Genomic DNA, 25,060 nt, shown 5'->3' on the forward strand with positions numbered 1-25,060 from the left:
AATATTATATGTGAAAATTAAAAAAATACAATTCTCTAGTAATCGAATACAAAAAAAAATACTTATAGTAAAATACCTTTTCAGTGCCCCATATTTTCAACAAGATCTATTTACATTTCTTAAATTAATAATTGAAAGAGAGATTAACATTTCATTTCACCTGTGGCAATTTGGAAAGATTTATCAGGTGCAGAGTCAGCATCCTGTCCAGGTTTCCCTTATTAAGGCAGTAAAAGTCTTCTGTCTTTCACCCAACAAATCAAGAAAAGGATGCATGTGACTGGAGGCAAGTACTTATACCCCTTTAATTCCAGCCACCATCAAAACAAATGGAGCTGCTCAAAAAATATCCCAAATAACTACTTTGATTTCAAAGAAAAAAGGAAAGGGCATTAAAGATCCTAATTCAGTGTTCTGTGTTGGAATCAATAAGATAAAGAAAACCACTGTAAAAGGCTAGTAATTCCAGCAAGGGCAATCTTCTGGAGATGCCTCAAGGAAGCAGCCAACTTTTCCATGTACGTCAAAATACTTCACCCAGCAAGCGGAGGCTCGCACATTCTTCTGTTCTCACTCTATGATCATCTGTAACTTGCTGCAGCAGTTTGAATCTCTTGCACAGCAAGGCACATCTCCACACATCAGGGGCACCGCTATTGTTCACATGCCATGACTGCCTTCCTTTGGAAAAAGAAGATTAACTTTGCATTTCACTGCAACGTAAAGTGCAGATTTTTGGCCAGCTAAGCTGCAATATCAGCAATAATCGTTTGGATCCAACAGTTTTGGCAGAAGCAGCCATTCAGATCATCTTGTCTAGAGAGACTGCATCTTTTCTGAGCAGAAAACACTCTTTAACACTTTATCCACACTCATAGCATGGAGTCTTATTCCCAAGAGCTGTTAATCAGGATTGAGTTTGGGCTGCCCTCTGGCAGGTATCTGAAGACTTGTGGGGTCACCTGTGGTTGGGTTGTTAGGGCAAAAACAGCCATATGTCCCTCACAGATGTGGCTTTGTCCAGCTGTCATCTGGGATGGACATTTTCTTCCTTACTTAATGAAGCAGCTGTCCAGCCTTGGTACATTTGAATTAAGTTAAAAACTTTGAGGCTTTACAGCTGCAAAACACAACATCCGCCCCAGCCTAACCGTTCTCAGGCAAAAGAAAATCCTAAGTTGTAGTCTTACCATGTCAGCCGTTCTGGTCATCCAGATGACAAGCAAATGTTTTTCATGAAAAGAAATCTGAGATGGAAACATCTAGTAGATGGTCTAGTTGATTTCCGAGGCAGAGCAGAATTGTTTACTTCCTTAATTCCATTTTGTTAACAATAACCTTTCTAAGATGCAAAATAATCTCTTGCTTTGATGTTCTGCTAGGTCCAAACTTTCATTCTGTGTGCTTTGTGAGGTGATGCAGATTGTGATTTATTCAACCCCCTTGATGCAGGAATTTTGTAGTTTTTTTTCCTAAACACAGTATCTATATCACCTAACTCTGTTCAAAAGTTTGACAAAAGCAGATGGTGGTGGATTCAGTCACAAGTCCCATTTTAGTTCTAAATATGACCTTGTAATTCTCCTACATGTAGCGAAAGTTTTCTTTTGAACATCTACATTTTAATAGAAATTCCATCTAACATATAGCCATACACCAATTATATTTAATATTAATAAACAATATAGTTCAAAGCTTCAATAGCTAAGAAAAAAATCACTAAAAATTCTACTTAAAGAAAATAAGTAATCATAAAAAAGAATTATTAAAAGTAATCATAGGTCTAGAGAGACCAAAGCCATTAAAATACATAGAACAATAATTGTGATGTTCTTTTTATTCCCTGTACAGTGAACTTTTAATCACTTACTTGACAATGTCCCTTTTTTTTTTTTTTTTTTTTTTTTTTGAAAATAATTAGGTTTGTTTTTTTTTATAATAAAGAGGTTCAAAGGATTCTTAGGAGGGAAAATAAGAGCTTAAAGACAAAGGCCAATTCCACGTAATTGAAACCATATCTAGACACAAGTACATTTGAAATGCTGCAACAAAATGTTTTTGCAGGTGAATAAATGTCCAGGCCTCGAGTTTGGAATTCTGTTTAATTCACTGTCAGGCAGGGCAGGAAACTAGGTCACCCTGGTTTTTTCTCTGCCAACACTTTGGGAAAAGGATGAAGAAGAATATACTTCAGTGTTTCTTCTCCTCCAATGGGAAAGCCCTTCCCACAGTGGTTTAAGGACCCCTCTCACAACTGGGGCTCTCCATTAGCACCTGCTGCAGCCTGAACTATGTGCACCCTTATCTCTTACCCAGCCAGTGACACAGGGGCATGACTGAGGCCATTTGAAAATGTAATTAAACCTTTGTTTAAAAATCAGATCGCTAAATACATCCATTTAAAGCCTGCACATGCACGCACACGCACACACATCCTCACAAAACCATCTCCAGAAAGTATTATTCTAAATGGCAGCCATAAATTCACTTCGAACTAAATTTTTAATTAAAAGTTAGAAACCAGAAAGGCTTCTAACAAGTTCACATTGAAAATGCCGAATCCTTGGCTTAGACTGCTCTCTGGATTGACTCTATTCCTTGGCCTTTCTCCTTATTCTAACCATCTTTCAGAAAGGGACATTAGCAGGCTGCAAGCGCAGCCTTGGACAGGCTGGTCCAGCTAGTGGAGCTCTAGTGTAAGAAGAACTTTTTGCCATAACTGTATATTAAAGCCTCTATGAAACGTGACCCACACATGAAGTAGGGGTACATTAATTGTCAGTCAAGGAGTATTCACCACATGAGATATGATTTAATGTTCATAACAGGTCCTTTAAGTACTATAGATGTTCCCCCACGTTTTAAACACCAAGGAGCTATTAAAGGGACAGGGATTAGTGCAAATTACCCAGTATGTAGTGCTTTCACTGTTTTAACTAAGCAATAAAACTGTGTAATTGTACAACACTAATTGAATGCAGCTACACATAATTGTGGGCTGCCATATGTATCCTATTACCATAAAGACTGTCAGTATTTTGTAAGCTACTCTTGTGATCATTGCAGATGGCTACAGTCAGATAAGTTGTTCTCTAGGGTTTATTATATGGCTATAAAGACATCCTATGATTTGACAGACTAAATGTGTTAAATGGCAACAATTATGAAAAAGGTTCCAATTAAAAGCTGAAGGCATATCCAGCCAAGAACAGATATAACAAAAGGTCAAGTGTGTAGATTTTGGGGCACACTGGTATTTTATACAGGTTGTTTTTTAAATAAGGGTTTCATATTTGTGCCTTTTTTGTTTATTTGGGGTTTTGCATTAGCTGCAACTTACTGAACAGTAGATCTTTGGGCATATGCTTGATTTCCCTTGGATGGAAAACCGAGACCATTTGGAAAAGTTATTTGAAAAAATAAAACATTTAATATATAGTCATAAAATGCAGCCGGTGGCCATAAAATAATATGAAAATTTACAGATAATCTGAACCCAGTCAAAAGGCTTCTGAGATTCCCAGAATATGGCACTAAAAGCTGACTAATACAACAGATGTGTTGGAACAAACATAATTCTCAATGTTTCTATGAATCCAAGGATAACCCTGATGAAACACTGGCTAATGAATCATCAGTAACCACTGAAAACTATTTCACAGAGGAGCTCGGTAGGTAATAAAAATTTTTTCACCAAATAGAATTGAACAAAAGTGGCATGAAATTGACAAAGCCATGAAAAAAGGTCGATTTACTTTTTAACATATATGATATCCCTTTAAGAAGACATTGATTTTCCTCCAGCTATGGTATATGGCCTTTATGACGCTTTCTGAGGAAAGTGGATTAAACATAAATCTTTAATCTTTAAGAAATAAAATATAACAACATTTAAGCAGAGAGTTATTTTGTGGAATGCACTTTATTGCCCACGTACTTTTAAATTAAATCTCCTGGAAAAACATAATTTTAAAACATTTTATACTTACATGTAAAATATTTACGAAATCAAAAGTTAAGTAAAATAATAAAAACAATGAATGTTGTGCCAATGTCAGAAAGGAGTAAGTCAGATGAGAGATAATTAAAGGGGAAACTAAAATTGCTCTTCAATATTACACTGGAGATGTCTGGGAAGACAGAGAAGTGAACGGAAACTCCAGGAAACCTGATTCTCACCCTCAATTTAAAATAGTCATGAAACTATCTTAAAAAGAGTTCTACGCAGCTGCAGCGAGGTACACAAAACATGCACATTCCAGATTCTGTTAGGAATTACACATCCCAGGATTTTGCCAAAACTGTGGGAACTCAGTGCCATTGCAATTTTTAAAAATTGTATTACATTTCTGTCACACAATTATTATCCAATATGTCATTGTAGGAAAATGATCACTATAGAGGAAAAGGAACTAACTCACCCCTAACACTCAGAAATAAGCACCATTCCTATTTTGGGATACGGACTTCCAGAGCTTTCTTTCTCTCTTTCCTGTTCTTTTGCCATTGAACAATACATCCTGAATGTTTTTCCGAAGAGAATCAGAATACATCTACATAATTACTCTCCGTGGCTGCTGGATATTCCATTATATGGATGCACCATATTGGTAATCCCAACAACTACTATTACCACTGCTGTCTACTGCACACACAGGACATGCCAGGCATCGTGATGAAGACTTCACGTGCACTTTGGCCCATCTGATCTTCACAACAGCCCTACTTGCCTCGTACTCTTACTCATATTTTGCAGATGAGGAAATTGAGATTTGGAGACGTAAAGCAACTTACCCAATGTTACACAGCTATTAAGTGGCAGGACCAGAACTTAAATTCAGATATGTCTGAGTCCAAGAGTCTAACCAGCATGTCCTGCCACACACCTGTGCCACTATTTAATTCATCAGTGCCCTGAGATAAGTTATTTCAATATATACTATTTGGGTGTTTTGGTTTTTTTTCTCATACTACAAAACCCTGAGATGAACATCCCTCTGGATAGCTACATATCCAGTTTCTTCCTCTTAGGTTACATTTCTAGAAGCAGAATTACTTGGTCACAGGGCACACATGTTATTGAAGGTTTTGGTTATACCAAATTGCACCTCTGACAGGTTCTGCCATGTGACCCTCCCACCAACACATATGAGGTAACTGTTATCCTCTTTACTTTGGCATCACTGTATGCTATTTTTAAGTTTTGCTAGTCTGATAAGCCTATGTCATTTTTAGAGAGAAATGAATGTCATCTCTTAATGACAGCAGAGTCATTAAGTTTGAAGTAAACAAACACAGACCTACCAAGGTGACACACTACACTTCTCCTTCCTGTCCTCATCTCCCTGTTGACACCACTGGTCTTTGAAGAACCGCCAGTAAATACTTAGTACAGTAACTGGCACATTATGGTACTGAATAATGCTTTGGGAAAATGTTGTGTTTTCTATTTTCCCTCCACTTCCATCCAAATTCAAAGGGTAGAATTTGTTTTCTAAACACCCACAAAAAAAGGATCATTCCATTTCTGCCTGGACACTTACAATGACTACAAGCTACCGGTAATAAAGGACATTTAAACTTCAAAGAAATGAGATTACTAGAAAGTCTTTCTAAAGTTAACCCTAAATCTCTTGCCCACTAATGTCTTCTCTTTAATTTTAGTTCCATGCTGTCGAATACAGTATAAGAAAGTTCTCCATCTTCCATATGGCAGCCGTTCCTATGTGTGATGAGAACCACCAAGCCCCAACTGGACATCCCTCTTCTGGATCAACCCCGGGCCCAGACAGAATGTGTTCAGATTGTTACCATAAGGGGTAACATGGTAAGTCAGGCCAAAGACTCTCTTGCCTCTTTCAGGGGAAGAGGTCTAAGGGCATACTAATATATATATACATATACACATATATATATATTTTTTTTTTGAGACAGAGTCTTGCTCTGTCACCAGGCGCCAGGCTGGAGTGCAGTGGCGCAATCTCGGCTCACTGCAATCTCCGCCTCCCAGGTTCAAGCAATTCTCCTGCCTCAGCCTCCCAAGTAGATGGGACTACATGTGCATGCCACCACGCCCAGCTAATTTTTGTATTTTTTAGTAGAGACGGGTTTTCACCATGTTGGCCAGGATAGTCTTGATCTCTTGACCTCATGATCTGCTGGCCTTGGCCTCCCAAAGTGCTGGGATTACAGGCGTAAGCCACCGTGCCTGGCCCATATTAATACTTTTAACAGCCTTGTCACGAGACTCGCACTGAACCAATAGTCTTTTCCAGATCAACTACTGGCCTTTTGACCTGCAGTCAGGCCAAGTTTTCCATTATTGTTTCTGTAATCGCCAATAACACAACTACAACAAAACGACATAGCCTCTAGGGATTCATGCTTATCTCTTGATTAATTTCTTCTTACCCATTTTGGACTTTGACAGAGCCAAAGATATTTTTGGACTTCACTTCTGTCATTGGTGTAATCCACCTTCATTTGGAGTCACTGGTCATGATGAATGTGGTATGATTGGTGACAGACTCACAGGACATCATTGGCTCCCTTCCTTGGGGTAACCCCCAATCCATTCGTCAATACACTCTGAGGGCTCAGGTTCTGTGTTTTTCTTCATGACCTTTAGACCCATTCTCTCTGTGGCATCTGTCTTGTCCACCAGTGCAGTTAGCTATCCTGTCACCAAGTGGGTTTATTTGGGGAATTAAGAGTCATGGGATTAAGGTGAAGGAAATATGTTATCTTGGGAGCATGGAATTGAAAACTAGAAAGAGCCAGAGCACAACCTATCATTGTCACTTGGGTGGAACAGGACTCGCTTATTGCTAGATATAAACCGCTGCATGAAAACGAGGATCATGAGTTGCACATGTCATTTTGACGGGCAGCTGGGAGCAGGTACAAACACGTGAACACAGAGTTTCTTGCCAGGAGAGGCAGTTTTTCTCCTAGAGAGTCTTAGGGACGTTGGGAGGGAAAAGATTTTTGTTATATTTGAAGACAATTACTATGTTTGTTTTTGGAATCTAATAAAAAACAGTGATGTGAGTTATAGTTTTGTCAGTAGAGATTTAATTTTCATAAGGAGGTGGCATCTGTGTACACATTTTTTTAAAAGACCTGCCCAGGTCCCTGGAAGAAATACAAGCTGCTACTGATGGTTTTTGTTGCCAAGGGTACAAGCTTGCCATCTAGTGGTGACTTGTGTAAACTGAAAGTATTAAAATTTTTGTTTTTTTCTTAAGCAAAAAGTTTCTTTAGTCATGAACCATCATGGCATACATACACACAAAACTACACATACATACATACCTATGCACACACACACATACACGCGTACATACACAGTGGTCCCATGCATAAGCCCATCTTGGGAAGCATCATACTTACTCCCACTGCTCAGTGAAGTTAATACTGAGGCCAGTGTGAGAACTCCATCTAACAGGCCAGGTGGCACTGTCCTCTGTTTAAAGAAGAATCATTCAGTCACTCACTCACTCCCCTTATCCACCTGTCCATACAGTTATTAAGAACCAGGCACAACAACAAGTAAAGCAACAAGAACCATATAAAATCATGGGCATGATCAATTTTGGGGGAAAAACTTTAGTTAAATACAATAACAAATTTATAAGGGGTATTTTTAATTGGATCAGTGCCCAGTTTTCACTTAAAATGTGGCTGGAAAATTACTGTAAGTCAAATCATATTTTCTCATCAAAATACTTTAACCTGACCAAGCACTAGAGTTAAATAAATCATTCACACAAATCTACATTTTTAGATTAAGGCCAACCTACATTTTTATACTGTTCTATAAGAATTAAAAATAAAAAAATCACTGAAAGTTATATATACACAATTATACTGCCTAAAGTGAAATCTACAGCTGAATAAGATATCTATTAAAAATACTTTGCTAGTTATAGCAAATATTAATCTAATGGTTAGCTAACAAAAATCTTGTTGGCAATCTCACAGTTTAGAAGGATATTTTTATGTCTTTTAGTAAAATAGTAAAACAAAGTTTGCTGTGAGGTCTTTTTATATATTTGGTAAGTTTCCCTATAATAAGTAAATGAATTCCAAACCTTTACATTAACTTTATTATAATATTTTCAAAAAATAGTCTATAGCTTTACATTTTGCCATGAGGTGGCAAATCCATGCATGAGCAAATAGTAAAATTTCTAAAGCAATATCAAAAAAAAAAAAAGGATTAAAAAGTGATTTTTCACTACATAAAACATTATCATTAGGCAGTTTTATTTTTAGGAATAATTTAATTTTTAATTACAAAGAAAGGGAAAATTTTAAAAAGGAAATTAATAGTTACATGTTATTGCTTTATCTTCATCAACACCCCTTAAAGGAGGCTTGAAGGAGTCACCTTGCTCAAGGTCGTAAGACCAGTCAGTGGAAGAGTGAACCACTTGATTTTGAACTTTTGTCTATAATCCTGGGTGTGTGAGGGTCTATCTTCTGGGATGATCCTCTGATTTCCACAACTCTCAACAGAATATGAAACCAACAGTGGTCTTGTGTGCAATTAGTGACCTCATTCGTGGTTTTGTGAAACCAGAACAGAATCAGTTGTGTTAAGTTTAGCTAAACTTATCCCTGCAAAATTCACCAACCCCTAATCCCTACAGTAAGAAATCACTGTGATGGAGAATAAAATCTCTTTAGTTTTTCATGTAGATATCTTAAATCTATATTACAAATGACTGCAATTGTTTCTCTATATAGTTCAGTTTCTTAAATTAGAAGAGAAGGGAAAAAGAAGCGAGAACATTTTGTGATAATTTAAAATAAAATATCTTTGAGCATAATACGTCAGAAATATCAGGTAAATTGTAATTTTAGTGAAAGTGCACTTCTATGTAACCCCTGCATTTACAGATAACACTTGAATGAGGAGTAAGTGAACAATGGGTACACAAAACCGAGCAGCAAAAGCAAAAAGGAAAGGAAATAAAACTTTAATTTTCAATCGCTGAAGTTTGGGAGCTTAGAGACGTTTTGAAACAAAGGCCCAGTTGTAAGTCCATTCCCATGAGACACTCCTACATAATTCAAGACACAGGAATAATGAGTGCAGATGAGAGAAAATTGCTGCACTTGATGGAGGCAGCTATGCAGAAGAGAATGTTTAGGCTACTGTGGAGATGTGGAATTTGAGGTGCAATTAAGTCAGGGCTCAGTCACTTGACCTCGGCTGCCTCTTCTTAGCCGGTAGCTACAAGATTACCAGCATAATTGCAATGAACTAATTGTATGCATATTTATTTCTTGAATGCCTATCTTTCCTGCTTCAGTGTCAACTTCATGAAGAATATGTCTCTCTGGTTCCCTGGCACAGTGCCTGACACACAGCAAGTACTCAGCAACCTCTTCTTAACACAGAGTTTACTGTAGTGTACTGGTAAGAGCCAAGGCTCTGGAAGTCAGAGTTAGATTGAGACCTTGGCTTTTCTCCTTAAGAGCTGTTACAACCTTGGGCGGGTCATTTAACTTCTAGGTGCCCAGGTCCCTTACCTATGAAATGAGACAGTAATAGAACTTACTCCATGTGGTTGCTGTGAGGATGAAACGAAATAATGACCGTAAAGACCTTAGCACAGGGCAAGCACAGTGATGGTTCTCCATCAGAGCAGATCTTACTAGCTTTTACTTGTGTCATGGGAGTTGGGTGGCTCATCTGCTTTTAGACTTGAGTGTGTATGCAGGTCACCTGGGGGAGCTGGCTGCCATGTGGATTTCTGCAAGCTGTCATCAGTCACTGGATTCTGATTTGGTAAGGCTGCCTCCAGGCCCAGAAATTTGCATTTTTAACAGGCATCTGGGAATAATTCTGATTCAGGGAGTCTTTAGACCACCCCGGAGAAACACTGCTTTAGAAAGAGAATACTCTCTTCCCAGATTTCTGAAGAGATGGGCAAAGTAACAGAAGTCATATATTATACATGAGCTCAGGGGTGGATAATAAAAGAAGAACTAGCATCTTTGGGAAAAGTTATATATACGTATACATATATATATACACACACACATATACATATGCACAGTATATAGAAATGACATAGATTTCATTAAAATTTCAGCCTGAAGAGCCAGCAACACTTACATTACTCTCATTATTTCCCAATGAAGCATCCCATGCCTAGTCTCTACCTCCTTTTTCCCTAAGCATTCTCCTTAATAACTGGGTGAGGAAGGACCCCCATTTGCTTTTGCGGAGATCTCTCAAGATTTCCCCAGAGATGTGGAGTACATGAAAAGCAAACCAAAGAGTGGAAAGTGGGGGAAAGGATGTCTCTGTTTTTAAAAACGAGTCTCTTTCATAGTTGTTTTTATGCTAAGGAGCTAGGGTCTTAAAAACTCATTATATATATATTTTTTCTTTTAGGTTTTAGATCACATTATTGAGTTGTAAAGTTGGGAGACTCAAAAAGTCTTTTTAAAAGAGCTTCCTTTGTTTTCCCCAAGTAAGACTTCCTTTCCTATCTCCTTCCCTCCCCTCCCTCCCTCTTTTCTCCTTCTTTCTCTTTCTTTCTTTTTCTCTTTCTTTCTTTCTTTCTTTCTTTCTTTCTTTCTTTCTTTCTTTCTTTCTTTCTTTCTTTCTTTCTTTCTTTCCTTCCTTCCTTCCTTCCTTTCTCTTTCTTTCTTTCTTTCTTTCTTTTCTTTCTTTCTTTCTTTTCTCTCTCTTTCTTTCTCTTTCTGTCTTTCTCTCTCTCTTTCTTTCAAGACAGGATCTCACTCTGTCACCCAGAATGGGGTGCAGTAGTATGATCACAGCTCACTGCTCCCTTGACCTCCTGGGCTCAAGCAATCCTCCCACCTCAGCCTCTTAAGTAGCTGGGACTATAGGTACACACTACTATACCTTGCTAATTTAAAACGTTTGTTTTGTAGAGATGGGGGTCTCACTATGTTGCCCCAACTGGGAAGTTAAAACTTTCTAACATAAAAGCGCCTAAAATAAATGGCATCTGCGCCTGTGCTCCCTGTCACTATCTTGCCCTAGCTCGAGGTATTCGATACAGCCCTACCCTTCGTGAGCTCAATTCCCATTCTTGTGCCTGGTTGTTATTTGCTAATGAATAAAGTATTCTTAAGAGCGTATTAACTCATCTAGATCAACCTAAAAGGCTAGTTTCCAACAAGATCCTGAAGGCTAACTGGAAATTAACCTTTCAGGTAATTTTTTTTAAAAAAGAAAGAAAAGAAAAAAGAAGTATTCATATTCATTCATGAGCGCTTGGAGCTCAGGATGCCCTATGGTGGGATTCCTCTTACCAGCAGGTTCTCTGGCTTGATATCCCGGTGGACGATGTTCAGGCTGTGCAGGTATTTGATGGCGCTGGCTAGGTTGTACAGCATCCCGCTGGCGTCTCTCTCTGTGTATTTGTTAGTGGAAGTAATGGCATCAAAAAGGTCTCCCCCCTGAGAAGAGAACAGAAGGTGAAGCAGCACATTAACAGATGGGCCAGGGGGGCCACCCGCAGAGGCCACTGACAAACCACAAAGGCAGGAAGAATGGGTGTGGAATCTTTGGGTTCCCAAGCACTTTTCCAGCCACTTCCCTCTCAAAGGCCCGAAGGCTTAATAGTGATTTATCCTCCACTACAAAAGCCAGTGGCATTTTCCCCAGAGCTCAAAGAAAGGGGTAAGGTGAGGACTCTCCACCACCAGACACGTGCCATTTCCACAGCTTCCAGCTAGGGGATGAGGAGGTGCACCTGGATCTCCAGGGCAGAGGTCTGTGACACGTGCAGATCCAGGCGCACGTGCTACCTGCCTCACATTGACTGCCAGCCGGAGCTCAGATTTGTAATCCTTAACCTCCTCCAATGAGAAACAGGTAATACCGTGAACTGCACAGTGAAGATGTCCTACAGCCTAGTGAAATGATTAAGATGCACACACACACACACACACACGTGCGCGCACACACACACACACACAATCCCCTTCAAACGCTAGATTTAGCTCTCTGGGAGTGGGTGTAGTGTTTTCTTTTTCAATACTGTGCTTCTTTGTAAGGAACAGAGACAAGGACCAGAAACTGTCATTTCAAAGATGAGAGAGAAAAGGAGGGAGGAAGACGGGGACATTTCAAAGAAAGTTTTCTAGGACTGTTATTCATTTGAACTTTTCTTTCCCTGGTACCTTTTTAAATATATTGCTTTTTGGTAAAATGGAATGATTTTTAAGTTCCAGACTAAGTTCCATTTATTCAAAACCCTTTGGTAGAACTGGGTCTGGTTTACTAGCAATATGCGCATCATTCTTGCCTATAGTGCACCAAACCGCCACACCCAGGAGCCCACTGTGCTGGTCTGTTACTCGGTGTGCTCAGGAACTCAGTGTTCCTCCATAAAACAGCTAAAGCAAAAGGCGGCTGCTGTAGGCTGATGATTTTCAAACCTGCCCCTCGGGCCTGGGCCCTCTGCGCCCCATCACTGTCCACTCTGGAGGCTTCTCTCGCTGTCCCCAAAGCTGCAATAGTTCTCAAACTAAGCACACAGTTTTTTTCAAAACGAATAATTTTTTCAACTTTCTGCTTCTTGCAAAGGTAAGGCTGCCACACATAGGCCTTCAGGTTGTCCCCGCACCACTTGATGAGGTGGGATAGTCAACCGTGGTCTATGTGAACAGCACCCCTAGAGTTCTACCATAGGGCTTGTGTGGCTGTCTATGGAGACCCTACAAAGATTCCACCAGTCCCAGTTATCTGGGCTCCTGGCATCTTGTAAACTCCTTTTGTATAAGAGGCAAGGTCTTGCTTTGTCACCCAGGCTGGAGTGCAGTGGCACAGTCACGGCTCACTGCAGTCCCAGACTCCTGGGCTCAAGTGATCCTCCTGTCTCAGCTTCCTGAGTAGCTGGAACAACAGGAGCACGCTGCCATGCCTGGCTAATTATTATTATTATATTTTGTAGAGATGGGGCCTCACTTTGTTGCCCAGGCTGGTCTCCAACTCCTGGCCTCAAGTGATCCTCCTGCCTTGGCCCCCCAAAGTGCTGGGATTACAGGTGTGAGCCACTACCTCTGGCTCCTCTCTTCTTTGTCCTCATCAATGCAGTCAACAGGTCCTCTCTGTCCTTTCTTTGACATGTTTCTCCTTCGCAGCCATCTGGGCCTTCCTACTCCACCGAACGCTCCTGTTGCCTCATCCTGGGTTGTTGTCATGTGGTCTCACAGCCCGTTCTGCTTCCTTCTGTGAGCTCTTTATCCAAAGCATCCTGCACACCGACTGTTACCTTCCCACACATCACGTCGCTGTTTTCTTTCTGTCTTCAAGAAATCACCATTCTTTTCCCACAGCCGAAAGGAGGAGGCTTTCTATGTTCCGCCCCAACCTTCATTCCACCCTGATTAATTTCCTCTCTTGCTGCTGCTTAAAATAGTGACCCTCATGCTCCAGGATATTTCTTGCCTAGCCACCCAAACAGGCTGTCCTCACGACAGCCCCTTCCTGAAGTGCCCCCTCCCCTCCCCTTCAGTTTTCTAACTCCTGTTGCTCTCTCAGGTCCCAGCTGCAGGCCCAAGTCCTCCACGAGGCCTGCCTTCCTCTGAACACAGAGGCAGCCTGCACAGGCACTGCCTCTGGCAGGCAGAACTCTAAAGCCCTGCACCTGATGAGTATGGAATTTCATTCTCATTAACTGCTGGTCCACTCACTGCCTTCTGGAACATAGGCCTTGCTTGTCTGAGGGCTTCAGGCATCCTTTGGCACGCTACTGGGCCTTGAGGGTTTCAGATGCACACCCCAACCACAGGTCTCAGGGGAAAGTCAGGGGAGTCTTTCAAGTCAAGCCCAGGGCTGGCCTTCACTTCCCTGGGAAGCTTCTAGAGCTGGCCTCGGGGCATTCTGGGTGAGATTAAATCGAAGGGTATGATCTGGCAGCAAAACTGAGGGTCCCAGTGCTGGGCTATGTAGATCTTCTATGACCTTTTTAGGGTGTGTTGGTGATGCAGAGAGAATTCACAAAGGCAGTTTAATGCAATGAGGACCTTACCATAGTCACCTACCAAGCACACGAGTCAGACTAAGATTTCCCACAAAATGTCTTCATGAGCCTTTGCCATCTTCAAATTTCATTTAGTCTCGGCACTCCAAAAATCAGCTAACAACGAGGGTCAATCAATAGTAACAGGGGGTCATCAAATTCTAACTGCATGCAGAAGGACAACAGAATGGCTTGACGTTGTTAGTCTAAAAATTACTATTGCTGTAAAAAGACTCCTTCATGGCTGGGCGCGGTGGCTTAAGCCTGTAAATCCCAGCACTTTGGGAGGCCGAGGCGGGTGGATCACGAGGTCAAGAGATTGAGACCATCCTGACCGACATGGTGAAACCCCGTCTCTACTAAAAATACAAAAATGAGCTGGGCGTGGTGGCACACAACTGTGGTCCCAATTACTCAGGAGGCTGAGGCAGGAGAATTGCCTGAACCCGGTAGGCGGAGGTTGCAGTGAGCTGAGATTGTGTCACTGCATTCCAGCCTGGCGCCTGGCGACAGAGTGAAACTGTGTCTCAAAAAAAAAAAAAAAAGACTCCTTCATACCAGGGAAAGTATACTTGACAATGGTGGTCAAAAGATAATTTGATAATAAAGCACCAATAGGGAAATCTTCATATTTTTTCTTTATTCAAATGAAATCAACTTTTCTTTAGAGGAATAACAGTTTAGCATTTTTACTTTCTTCAACCTCAAACGTGACAAAAAACCTTGTTGCTACAAGCAAGCCCCCATTCTTTGAAAGAAACAAGTCCTAATTTGAAGTAGACTAAAAATAGATTTCACCTATAAATACAAATAACCACTAAGTTTAAAAAAATGCCCATACGTCTAAGGTGAAGCAACTCTGAATAACAAAAGCTTAAAGAGCCTAGAATGAACATTTTTCATATTATCACAGATTAGCTTACTAAATACTTTCCTTGTATTGAATTTTTAAAAGAGAAAACATCACATTGAAAAGTCAGCAGTGTGGGGATTCCAAACATGCCCTGGGAGCCTGAGGCTCCCCCGATGGTGCTCACAGCTGATGCAGAAGGCACTGTAACCAATGACAACATTCTCCAACTAAGGTGGACATTACTTAAACCTTCAGTTTGATGAATATACTAGAAAAGACCTGAGAACAAGACAGCTTCATGAAAATGAAGCATTCCATTTTTTAAAACTTCTAATTCCTGAAAATGTCAAATGTATAGAAGGAGACAGCAGGTAAGAGACCATTCACCTCCATTCAACCATCCTCAACATGTGGCTCTCCCCATAGTCTATGTTTTCAGAGAGTAAGAAGGTAATTTTATGTGACAGGATGAGATTACGACATTCACTGAAAGGCAGTACGCCACGCACATCATTATTAGGACCGTGCTATTTTCCTATTATGTTGGTGAATAAAAGTTTAAATCTTGTTTTTACAAGATGGCTGGTACCTTTGAACATAGTTCATGGAAAAGTGAACGATCTTCCATTACAACAACAATAGCAATCGTACCTAAAGCTTTGTGTGTCACGCAAATGGGTGGAAGCCATCTCTTCACCCCCATGATAACACCATTAAGGAGGTCTTCTTAGTATTCTCACTTTACATATGCTGAAACTGAGACATGAAGAGGTAGACCCAAGGTCATGGGCCTCTTTGCGCCAAAGCTGGGACTTGAGCCCTGTGTACAATTCTCTTGTGAACATTCCTAATCACTGGCCAATGTGCAGAAATGAGAACCTGAATACTGATGGGGGAAACTAGGGGCCAGAACTTTAGAATATAGACAAGCACGGTGCCATCAGTAAAGGCTTACTTTATTTCCCAAAATACACACCTTTACTAATTCCATGACAAGGTACAGTTCAGTTGGCACATCCATCTCTTCAATCAGAAGAACGATATTGGGATGCTTCACTCTTCTTAAAATAGATACTTCATTCTGGATCATGTGCTCCTGTCCAAAAGAAAAGTTATCTTCATCAACTTCCATAAAATATATGAAGGGCTAACTCAAATGAGTACAACTATCGTTGTATATACCCTTACATAGTATACTAAAGCATTTTGGTAAAATGTACTGAGCATATCTTATATTCTGATATCAGACATAGCCTAGAATTACAATAGATGTGGAGGTCCTTACATAATGCTTGTAAATTCAGAACCTATCACGGTAACTACAGTTTCATAGCAAAGAATGGGATGAAACTTAGATCACATGAGGAAGGGAAGAGAGTAAACAAACAAAAAGACAAGGAAGAGAAATCATACCTAATCATTCCAAATAACTTGTATCCCAGGGATATATATAACGTTATATTCTAGGAAGTGTATAACATTCGATTCCACCAAAATTCAACCCTTAGGGTGAACTTATGTTTATTTGGGAGCTGATCTGTGTGTTTCTTTTGACCTCTTAAACACTATCTCATAAGAACAAATTTTATACATACTTTGCCTCGACATTTGCTTTTCTTGATAATTTTCAGAGCATACTCTCTAGCAGTCGACCTGCAAAGAGAAAGTTTGTGTTTTTAAAATAAAGCTTAACTTCCAATCCATTGAATTATGTTGTCAGGAAATCAATTTCCTACCCCGTAGATCGTGCCTCATATTGTAAGTATTTTGTGAAAAGCTTTCCTTTCCTTCTTTTTTTTTTTTTTTTAAAAAACAAATACGTAAATGTTTATGGACTGACCAAGTGTAAGGACAGTAAGTCTGCTGGCATAGAGAAACCTTGGGCTGTTTATGTTGCCATGCGTGCAATAAAAACACTAGCACTGGCACGTGGTTTCTTGAGTTGCCCACTTGGCCCTCTTCCAAGCGTACTTTTCTTCCTTTTCTTACAGTGGAAAGCTTTTTAATAAACTTCCACTCCTGCTCTGAAAACAAAACGATAGCATTGCTACTGCGTCTTCCTCCCGCTGCCAGGCTGTTCTTCCCTCCCCTTCCCTCTGAAGGGATGTAGCCGCGGCCTAAAGCAGAGATAAGTTTCCGCCCTTCCCCTTGCCTCAAGTCTCTCTTGAGGTTCTCTATCCACCCAGAGCACCTGTGACAGTTTTCGGAATGTTCACGCAATCACACTGAAGACTCTAGAGAAAGCAGGCCGTGCACTTTACACCTCAGTTCAGCGTGACAGCCTGTGTGAGTTCCACGGAGAACTCTTGGATGACATGGTCAAGGTGTAGGTGTAGAGAAAGGGGTAAAAATCTATTTCAGAGCTTCCTGGGACCCCTGGGCCCTTTTATGGGCTGTCTCATTTCATTGAAAGAAACTGCAGGAGACAGTGAAAATCCACTCACTTCCCAAAGCCACATGGCAGCATTAGAATCGGACTCTCAGTTCTCGAGGCCCCTGCCCCCTGCATAGCACAGTCAACACCATCCGTCCTCTGTGACAGGTGTACGAAGAAGGATTTAGTCCTATCGCCACCTTTAAACAGTTTCCTAACTTAACTTGCGCTAACATTTCTAAGATACTGTAGTAAAAACACAAGAACGGGTCTATTATGAAAGGGCACGATGCATACTTCATAATCATAGCGAACCATGACTTCACAAGCATTGCTGGTTTATTTCTGGTGTGAAATCAAGAGAGCCTAGCTTTTTACCTACAGATAAAAGCCAATTTTATGGATCCAATGGATACAAATAGCAATAAGGTTAATTAAGAACATGATCTTAAAGTAGGGCTTTAAAATCTTCAGTACGGTGAATTAAATGGGATTTCCCAGTTATATGGTTATAGCAAGAAAATGATTTGCCTTAAAGTGAACCAAAAGGCCAGTCATTAATGTGTTTTGAGGGCATTTTAGAAACTGTTCCGGTCATTTACTTCTAAAAACGCTTCTTCCATGACACTTCCAGGCCTTTTCATGGTGCCAGCCTTCAAAAACAGTGAACACTGAATTATGATTCTATCTGCTGAATAAAATCACAAGATAATGACTTTGAAGCCTCTTTTCCCCACTACAGGGCTTTAGAGTTCAGGTGGTAGAAGGTAAATCCTTTGCTTTGGGGCTGCCTTCCTGCAGATATGCAGCTGTCCAGAAGAATTCCCATGGCTTTCACTCAGGAAGGAAATGCACTTAGAAGCCCAAGGATGCCTCAGCCACTCTGGCCACTCAACAGAGGTTGATCCTTCCACAAAGACTCTGCCGTGGCCGGGCAGAGAGGCCATGATGGAGTGGCAGCCGGGTTGTGACTAAATGCATGGCGTGGTGTGGTAGATATTCCTACATAAACACCAGACCACCAGCAAGACTGTGGGTAGAGAAGGAGAAGGCACTTGATAAGAGGTATTTAAAATATTTAACGTTAGAAATTTAAAATGTGGGCTGGGCACGGTGGCTCATGCCTGTAATCCCAGCACTTTGGGAGGCGGAGGTGGGAGGATCACTTGCGGTCAGGAGTTCGAGACCAGCTTGGTCAACATGGCGAAACGCTGACTCTACTAAAAAAGTACAAAAATTAGCCCGGCATGGTGTTGTGTGCTTGTAATTCCAGCTACTTGGGAGGCTGAGGCAGGAGGACTGCTTGAACCTGGGAGCTGGGGGCTACAGTGAGCTGAGACAATGCCACTGCACTCCAGCCTGGGCAACAGAGAAATTTAAGATGTGAGGGCAAATATAAATGAGAAAGTGAAATGATTTCACATGTGAAGAGATTCTTCACATTGTAGAAGCTCTATATCCTACAGGGTCTCTTTAATTAGCCTCTTCTTAAGAGGCTCCTGTAGAGTTTGTCTGCAAACTTGAAAGTATTTAAGAGGAAAACTAAAAAGCTCAAGTGTTTTGGGATTCTGCTTTTCATAAATCACTAAAAAATTATGATAAAGCAAAACTCAGATTGGAATACATGAGCAATTTCCTAACTGGCTTACATGTCCCATTGGATGGCAGGGAACCTAGACCATTGCACTGCCTGCCTGGATAATCATTAGCAATCCCAGGCAGGGTCAGAGAGTGAGAAGAGCGGTTTGTGACGGTCAAAAATAAAAGCTGGCATTCCCTTCACTACTTCCACAAAGGGGATGGATGGACAGGGCTGTGCTGGTCAAGAGAAAGCGGCTTCTTAGCTTGGTGATTCCCCATGTTTGCCATTTGATGCTCTTTTCCCTTGAATGAGTAATTTTAAAGCACTCAATGCCCAGGGCTAGCGTACAGCACAGGAAGGCTGAACCCCCTCTATAGCCAGACAGACAAGAAGCAGGATTCCCAGTAAGCCAGAGGGTATGTTGGCTCCCAGCAAGTCAAGGAAGCAGGTTCTGCCCCGAGCCTACAGCTGAGGGCAAGAGGGCAGCAAACTTAGAGCTTACTAGGAACAAAGACCTTGTAGATTTCCACTGTAGAAACTTTCGTAATAGGATTAAACATTCCATTACATCTACTCATATTTTATAGTGGACAACCAGTTCCATAGAGGACTACCAAATGAATGTTGTACCTTTTCTTTCTTGATTCTTCGAGAGCCAAACTATAAAGCCACATAATAAAATGCATAATCAAAGCCACATAATAAAATTAATTCCTAGAAGTACAGCTTTATAGAAAGTAGCTAGTCTAGAAAGTGAGCTTGAAAACACGTGCTAGGACTATATGGGTGTCATAAGAATAAGAATGTAAGTGTCTGCTTCAAGTGAAAACACTTGGCAAGAAATCAAATCTTATATAACAATCTTGCCTTCTTACATACCTCGAACTCTGAGGACTGCTATGCCTGTGTAATTATTCAGCAAGCAGTGGGAAGCAGGGCTCTTGGGTGGATTCAGAGAGGAGCAAGGCCTGATCCTTGTCTTCAAGGAGTCTGCATTTGAGCATACTGAGAATACTAGATGATCTGATTGATTACTGGTGAGGAGAATACAGGCCATTTGCCTGATTTTGAAATTACATTCTTGACCTTCTATAGAACCCTCTTTGCCACAACAAAAACAGCAGCAACGGAACACTTTGCTTCTTCCTTGCCTACGGGAAATCAATTTGTAAGGTTGCCTTCTTATTAAGTGTGACCCAAGGTTAGAGCCCAAACTACTAGAGGGATATTTCCAAATTTTACAAACTTTAATTAAATCTAACTTCTTGAGTTTGTGCAAAAAAGGATTCGGAGACAGTTGTCTTATTTAACTTAGTGATTTCCAACTCAGGCCAGTCTTCTGCCCACTGCACCCCTCACCCAGGGACTGTAGCAGAATATTGCCAGAAAAAGAAATGGGCCAGGCATGGTGGTTCACGCCTGTCATCCCAGCACTTTGAGAGGCCAAGGTAGGAGGATCACTTGAGGTCAGGAGTTGGAGACCAGCCTGGGCCACATGGCGAAACCAAAAAAAAAAAAAAAAAAAAAAAATTCGCTATACCCCTATCTATTCAGAAGGCCAAGGCGGGAGAATGGATCACTCGAGCCCAGGACTCTGAGACTGCAATGAACTATAATCCTGCCACTGCACTCCAGCCTGGGTGACACATTAAGATTGTCTCAAAAAAAGGTGGTGGTGTGGAAATGGCTAGCAAAGATTGGGATGCTCTGAGCTAACATGGTTTCTCTTGTGGTGTTGTTTGCTGTGTTTTGAAGGATTTAAAAAAAAGAGTATGTGGAGAAAGAAAAGCAGCTCCCAAGCCCTCCTCTCCCACAGCATTCATTGAATTTCATGGCAATCCTTGTTTGTGGGTAAAGTTCTCTGCATGGGGGCTGTGTGTTGTCTCTCTCTGTAACCCCCAGAAGTGCCCAGCATGGGCCTGAACTAGGAGATGCTCTGCACATGTTGGCTGTGGAAACTCCAGAGGATGGCAGCAGTTAGCACAATGACAGGAATACCACCCCCACCCCAGCAAAGAGGAGTTAGTAACACATCCTTTGTGTACCAAGTAATCCTAACAAAGCCCAATCTCAGCCTCCTCCATGAAGAGATAACTGCCAAGACCAGAGAGCAGAGAACTGAGGCATCCCACAGTGTCTTGTCAGGCAGCTCCCAAGTGGAAGTTTAGTTTGAATTTGACAAGGGCCCTATAGATCTCAGGAGCCAGAGGCTCCTCACGAAGGAGAGAAGGAAGAAAAGTAATCAACTAGAGCAGTGATCTAAGCTTCAGCACAAGGCATCCTCCAAATCCCAGTTCTGACAAAAATGTCTTCAAACTATAGACATATAGCTGCTTTGTTGAAGTTATTGAGAATTTTGAAGATGTTCTAGGTGGAAGCAACCCATTTTGGTGACCCTCAGGTATCAGCTTGTTCTGGTGGGTTTGAGCCTCCTTATGTTTATTGCTAGAGCCAGCAGCTTTGCTGTACACATCTTCAGGCTTATAGGTGCTGGAGGGAGTGAGAGAAGTATCCGCAGCAAGGATTTTAATTCAGCTCTGGTGCCTATATCACTAAGCAATGCCAGCAGTGCAGGTGGGGAAGAGGACCTAGAGTCACCAGGAGCTCCATCCCTGCTCATGACTGTCTCGCCCCTACCTTTGGCTCATGTGGCCATTGGTCCACACAGAGCCAGGAAAGTGAGGGACGAAGGGCACCTCACATCGCGCCCTCTGCTTGTGCTGTGACCTCTCATTACTGCTTTTCTGCTCTTTGAATTTGCTGTGGGGCCTCAATATGCTCCACAAAACAGCTTCAAAGTAGAGCATGTCTCTTCCAGCTGGAGTCACAGTCCACTAACTTCCTTTAGCATGTCCTGGGTGCCCCAGAGGCCGCTCAAGAAATTACTCCTGGAGCATGGGCAGAAATCTAAATGGACCTAGCTGCCAAAGGCTATGCCGGAACAGTACCACAGAAAGACGTCGTTATTGTGTCCACTGTTGTAGACAAATCTTGCCTGTGACAGGATATGATTAGCAGAGGAGGGGCATATTCACCCTTGGTCATACATATTCATCATTCCAAACACGGTAGAATGCACCCACAAGCAACATGTGCCATTCACAACATTCTTAGCTCGCTTTTTATTTTCTTGGATCTCTAGAAAATATTAGAAGAATGTTTGTGATACCTCTGGGGAGAGAGGGCACATGCCATATGTCCTCGTTCAGCGGGAGCTGAATACTAACACTTCATAGAGCAATCTGATGTTTAGGTTCTGAAGTTTCATACGGTGAGACCCAAGATGTGAACTCATGCAAAATGAACACAATCCAAGTTAGAAGGAAACCAATTGATTCTGGGTGGAGAAACGGGAAATTCCTACTTGAGAAGACCCGTCCTCTTGGACTAAGACACCAGCCCAATCCAAGGACTAGCTAAGAGAAACAGCACATGCCACCATGTCAGACTTAACAGATGACGGATGCTGGCAAATCACCAGATGCCCCACAGCTCAGAGGCATGGCAATCTGCTAGAAATGGGGTTTTCTGCTGTAGTGGAAATAAAGCTAAAAAGAGCTAGATTTACTATCAGTGAAAGCATCAATGAAATATAAAATTATATAAGCACACATGCATTTGCATGCATGCCTCTATCTATTACTATAAGGATGAGGTTTTCCCAAATTAATTCATCTGATTTGTACAGGGCCAAAGGAATGTGTGTGATTTGGGCTCAGCTAAGATAGAATCTTACAGGAGACTCCTTATTAGAGGCAGTGGAATAGAGTGGTTAAAAGCGTGGTTTTTGGAGCTGGGCTTGGACCTATGTCTTGCTAAGAAGTTCTTAGCTGATTGACCTTGGACACTTAACGTGTCCACGCTTTCTATCTAAAACATTGAGATGACAATACTGATATTATGTAAGTATTGTGTTAATTAAATGAAATGTCCTAAGTGAAGGGCTTTGTGGATAGCTTATGCTCAGTTAAATGAGGCTGCTCCTGCTTTGGGAGGTGTGAGGCCCAGGAATGCAATGGACATTTTCCATGTTTGGCACACGTGTTCCAAATGGCCAAGCTTTGTGGAGAGGTGGAGGGATGAGAGGGAGACCGGAGAACGGTGGCCTGGCAGTGTGGACTCAGGGATTTTTCAAGCTCCCTATGACTCATGCCCCTCCCTGATGCACAGTGGCTGCTCAGCTGGGTCTGTCACTGTCGGGAATATCCTAGCCTTGCTGACATGCTGGGGTAGAACAAGGTTTGAGATCCACTGCATAAAGGTCACTTAACGAGGGCTCTGCTATCTGAGCTGGGGAAGCACCTTCCAAAGAGCTGCAAGGGGTGCTGGGAGCACATAAGTGGTTACTGGCCAAATGAGGAACCCTCATGAGATGTGGGGCCTTACAGAGAGACTGCCAGCTCTAATATGGCATGAACCTGTGCTTCTAAATCAAAGCCCTCCGAAGAGGCAAGGGCCAGATCTTCCAGGCCAAAGCCTTCTCGTCTCTCTTTTCATTTCAGTTGTCCTCTCTGAGCGAGGCTTAGGAGCATGATTCTCAGAGGATTGAGAATGGGCTGCTGGGTGCGGTGGCTGAGGCCTGTAATCCCAGCACTTTGGGAGGCCGAGGTGGGCGGATCACAAGGTCAAGAGATCGAGACCATCCTGGCCAACGTGGTGAAACCCCACCTCTACTAAAAATACAAAAATTAGCTGGGTCTGGTGGCTTGTGTCTATAGTCACAGTTACTTGGGAGGCTCAAGCAGGAGAATCGCTTGAACCTGGGAGGTGGAGACTGCCATGAGCCAAGATCGCACCACTGCACTCCAGCCTGGTGACAGAGCGAGGAGACTCTGTCTTAAAAAAAAAAAAAAAAGAAAAGAATGGGCAGAAAGGTGACAAGGAAGTGTGTACACCCCAGGTCAGCCCCCAGAAAGCCAGAGGACACAGTCGCTCAAAGAATGAGGCAAGTTCCCCTGACGTTTCACTATTCCTCCCACCCAGCTCTGAGGAGAAGCTGCTGGCTCACCAGGTCCCCTAAAGCAAGCAGCTGCCCAGGAAAAGAAATTCCAAACTGGATACCGAGTGGAGGGCTTAAGGCCACCGTAGCTGGGTTGTAACTGCACTAGTTGTCACTTCTCTGTCTAGTAGCCACCGGCTAATGTCCCCGATTAGGTATTGAGAACCTCAGGATAAACCCTTCCCTTTAGCCCAGAGAGTACCAGGCTCATTCATTTTAATCCATCTTAATGTATTAAACACCACTTCTGTTGGGGTCAGTATGTATGCATTTTAAAGCTTTTCAAGATGATTGTTTATGTATTTCATCTTATGCTAGTATGCATTACAGACATAAACCCTCACAAGAATTTTCTGACCTCTACAAAATATGTCATAAAAAATGTGTGAGAAAAACTATTCAATATGGTTTTTAACAACATTAAAAGGCTTACCTGAAAGAGCTGGCAATGTTTCTCTGAGTACATTTATAAAAAAAACTCAAAGTCTTTAATTTATAGATTGTCCCCAGGTATCACTATGTTTTTCAAATCTGTTGTGAGATGGGTCTTTCTTTTTCCAAAAATTCTTTTGCATCTGGGGTTGAGACATTAACTTACTCCATATGTGCCACAGACTGGAAATAGAGACACGGTCTTGGAAAACATAACGCCAAATGTTACCTTTAAAGTTCGATGCAAATGACATCTTTCTCACCTTTCTACACACTCCTTGACAACAGCAAAATTTCCATCCCCTATTGTTCTTCCAACTTTATATCGTTCTGTGATTGTAGCTGGAATCTGGAAGCCTTCCTCTGACACTTCTGAAAGAATCATTAATACTTTTTTATTGGTAGAAAAGAGAACACAGATGTTGCACAAGGAAACAGTTAAAAGTATCATCTAATAGACTGGAATGGATTCAGAATCAATATGTCATTCTCTTTGCTGAGAGGCAATGGCCTCCCTCCCTTGCTGACATTGTATATACTCAACAGTTTGTACTAAGACAAATGATAAAATAAAAAGAAACGTCAGGGGTCCACCCCACCTATGTAAGAGAAACTTGGTTTTCTGATGCCATGGGGATTCTCAGGAGGAAGTTTTGCTCTTTTTCCTTCATGCCAATTTGATCAATAGTATTTACCGAATACCCATTGTGTACAGAGAAATGACATTCCCATGTATGATGCAGGAGGAAACTGCAGTTTGCAAGGGACTCTGGGCTGCTTGACATTGTACAAGCATGAAAAT

General features: G+C 41.6%; 1 protein-coding gene across 5 annotated transcripts in view; it reads right to left on the minus strand.

The window, feature by feature from the left end:
* Positions 1–25,060, minus strand: part of DCLK1 (doublecortin like kinase 1) — a 357,491-nt gene that overhangs the window by 42,130 nt on the left and 290,301 nt on the right. For all 5 annotated transcript variants that reach the window (XM_017537960.2, XM_037741824.1, XM_017537962.1 and 2 more), the window contains 4 exons: positions 24,522–24,630; positions 16,467–16,524; positions 15,848–15,967; positions 11,302–11,448 (listed from right to left, as the gene is read on the minus strand). In XM_017537960.2, coding sequence (XP_017393449.1) covers positions 11,302–11,448; positions 15,848–15,967; positions 16,467–16,524; positions 24,522–24,630 — 434 coding nt within the window. The remainder of the gene's footprint in view (positions 1–11,301; positions 11,449–15,847; positions 15,968–16,466; positions 16,525–24,521; positions 24,631–25,060) is intronic.

This window comes from Cebus imitator, unplaced genomic scaffold (genome assembly GCF_001604975.1).
Source record: "Cebus imitator isolate Cc_AM_T3 unplaced genomic scaffold, Cebus_imitator-1.0 Scaffold108, whole genome shotgun sequence".
NCBI lineage: Eukaryota > Metazoa > Chordata > Mammalia > Primates > Cebidae > Cebus > Cebus imitator.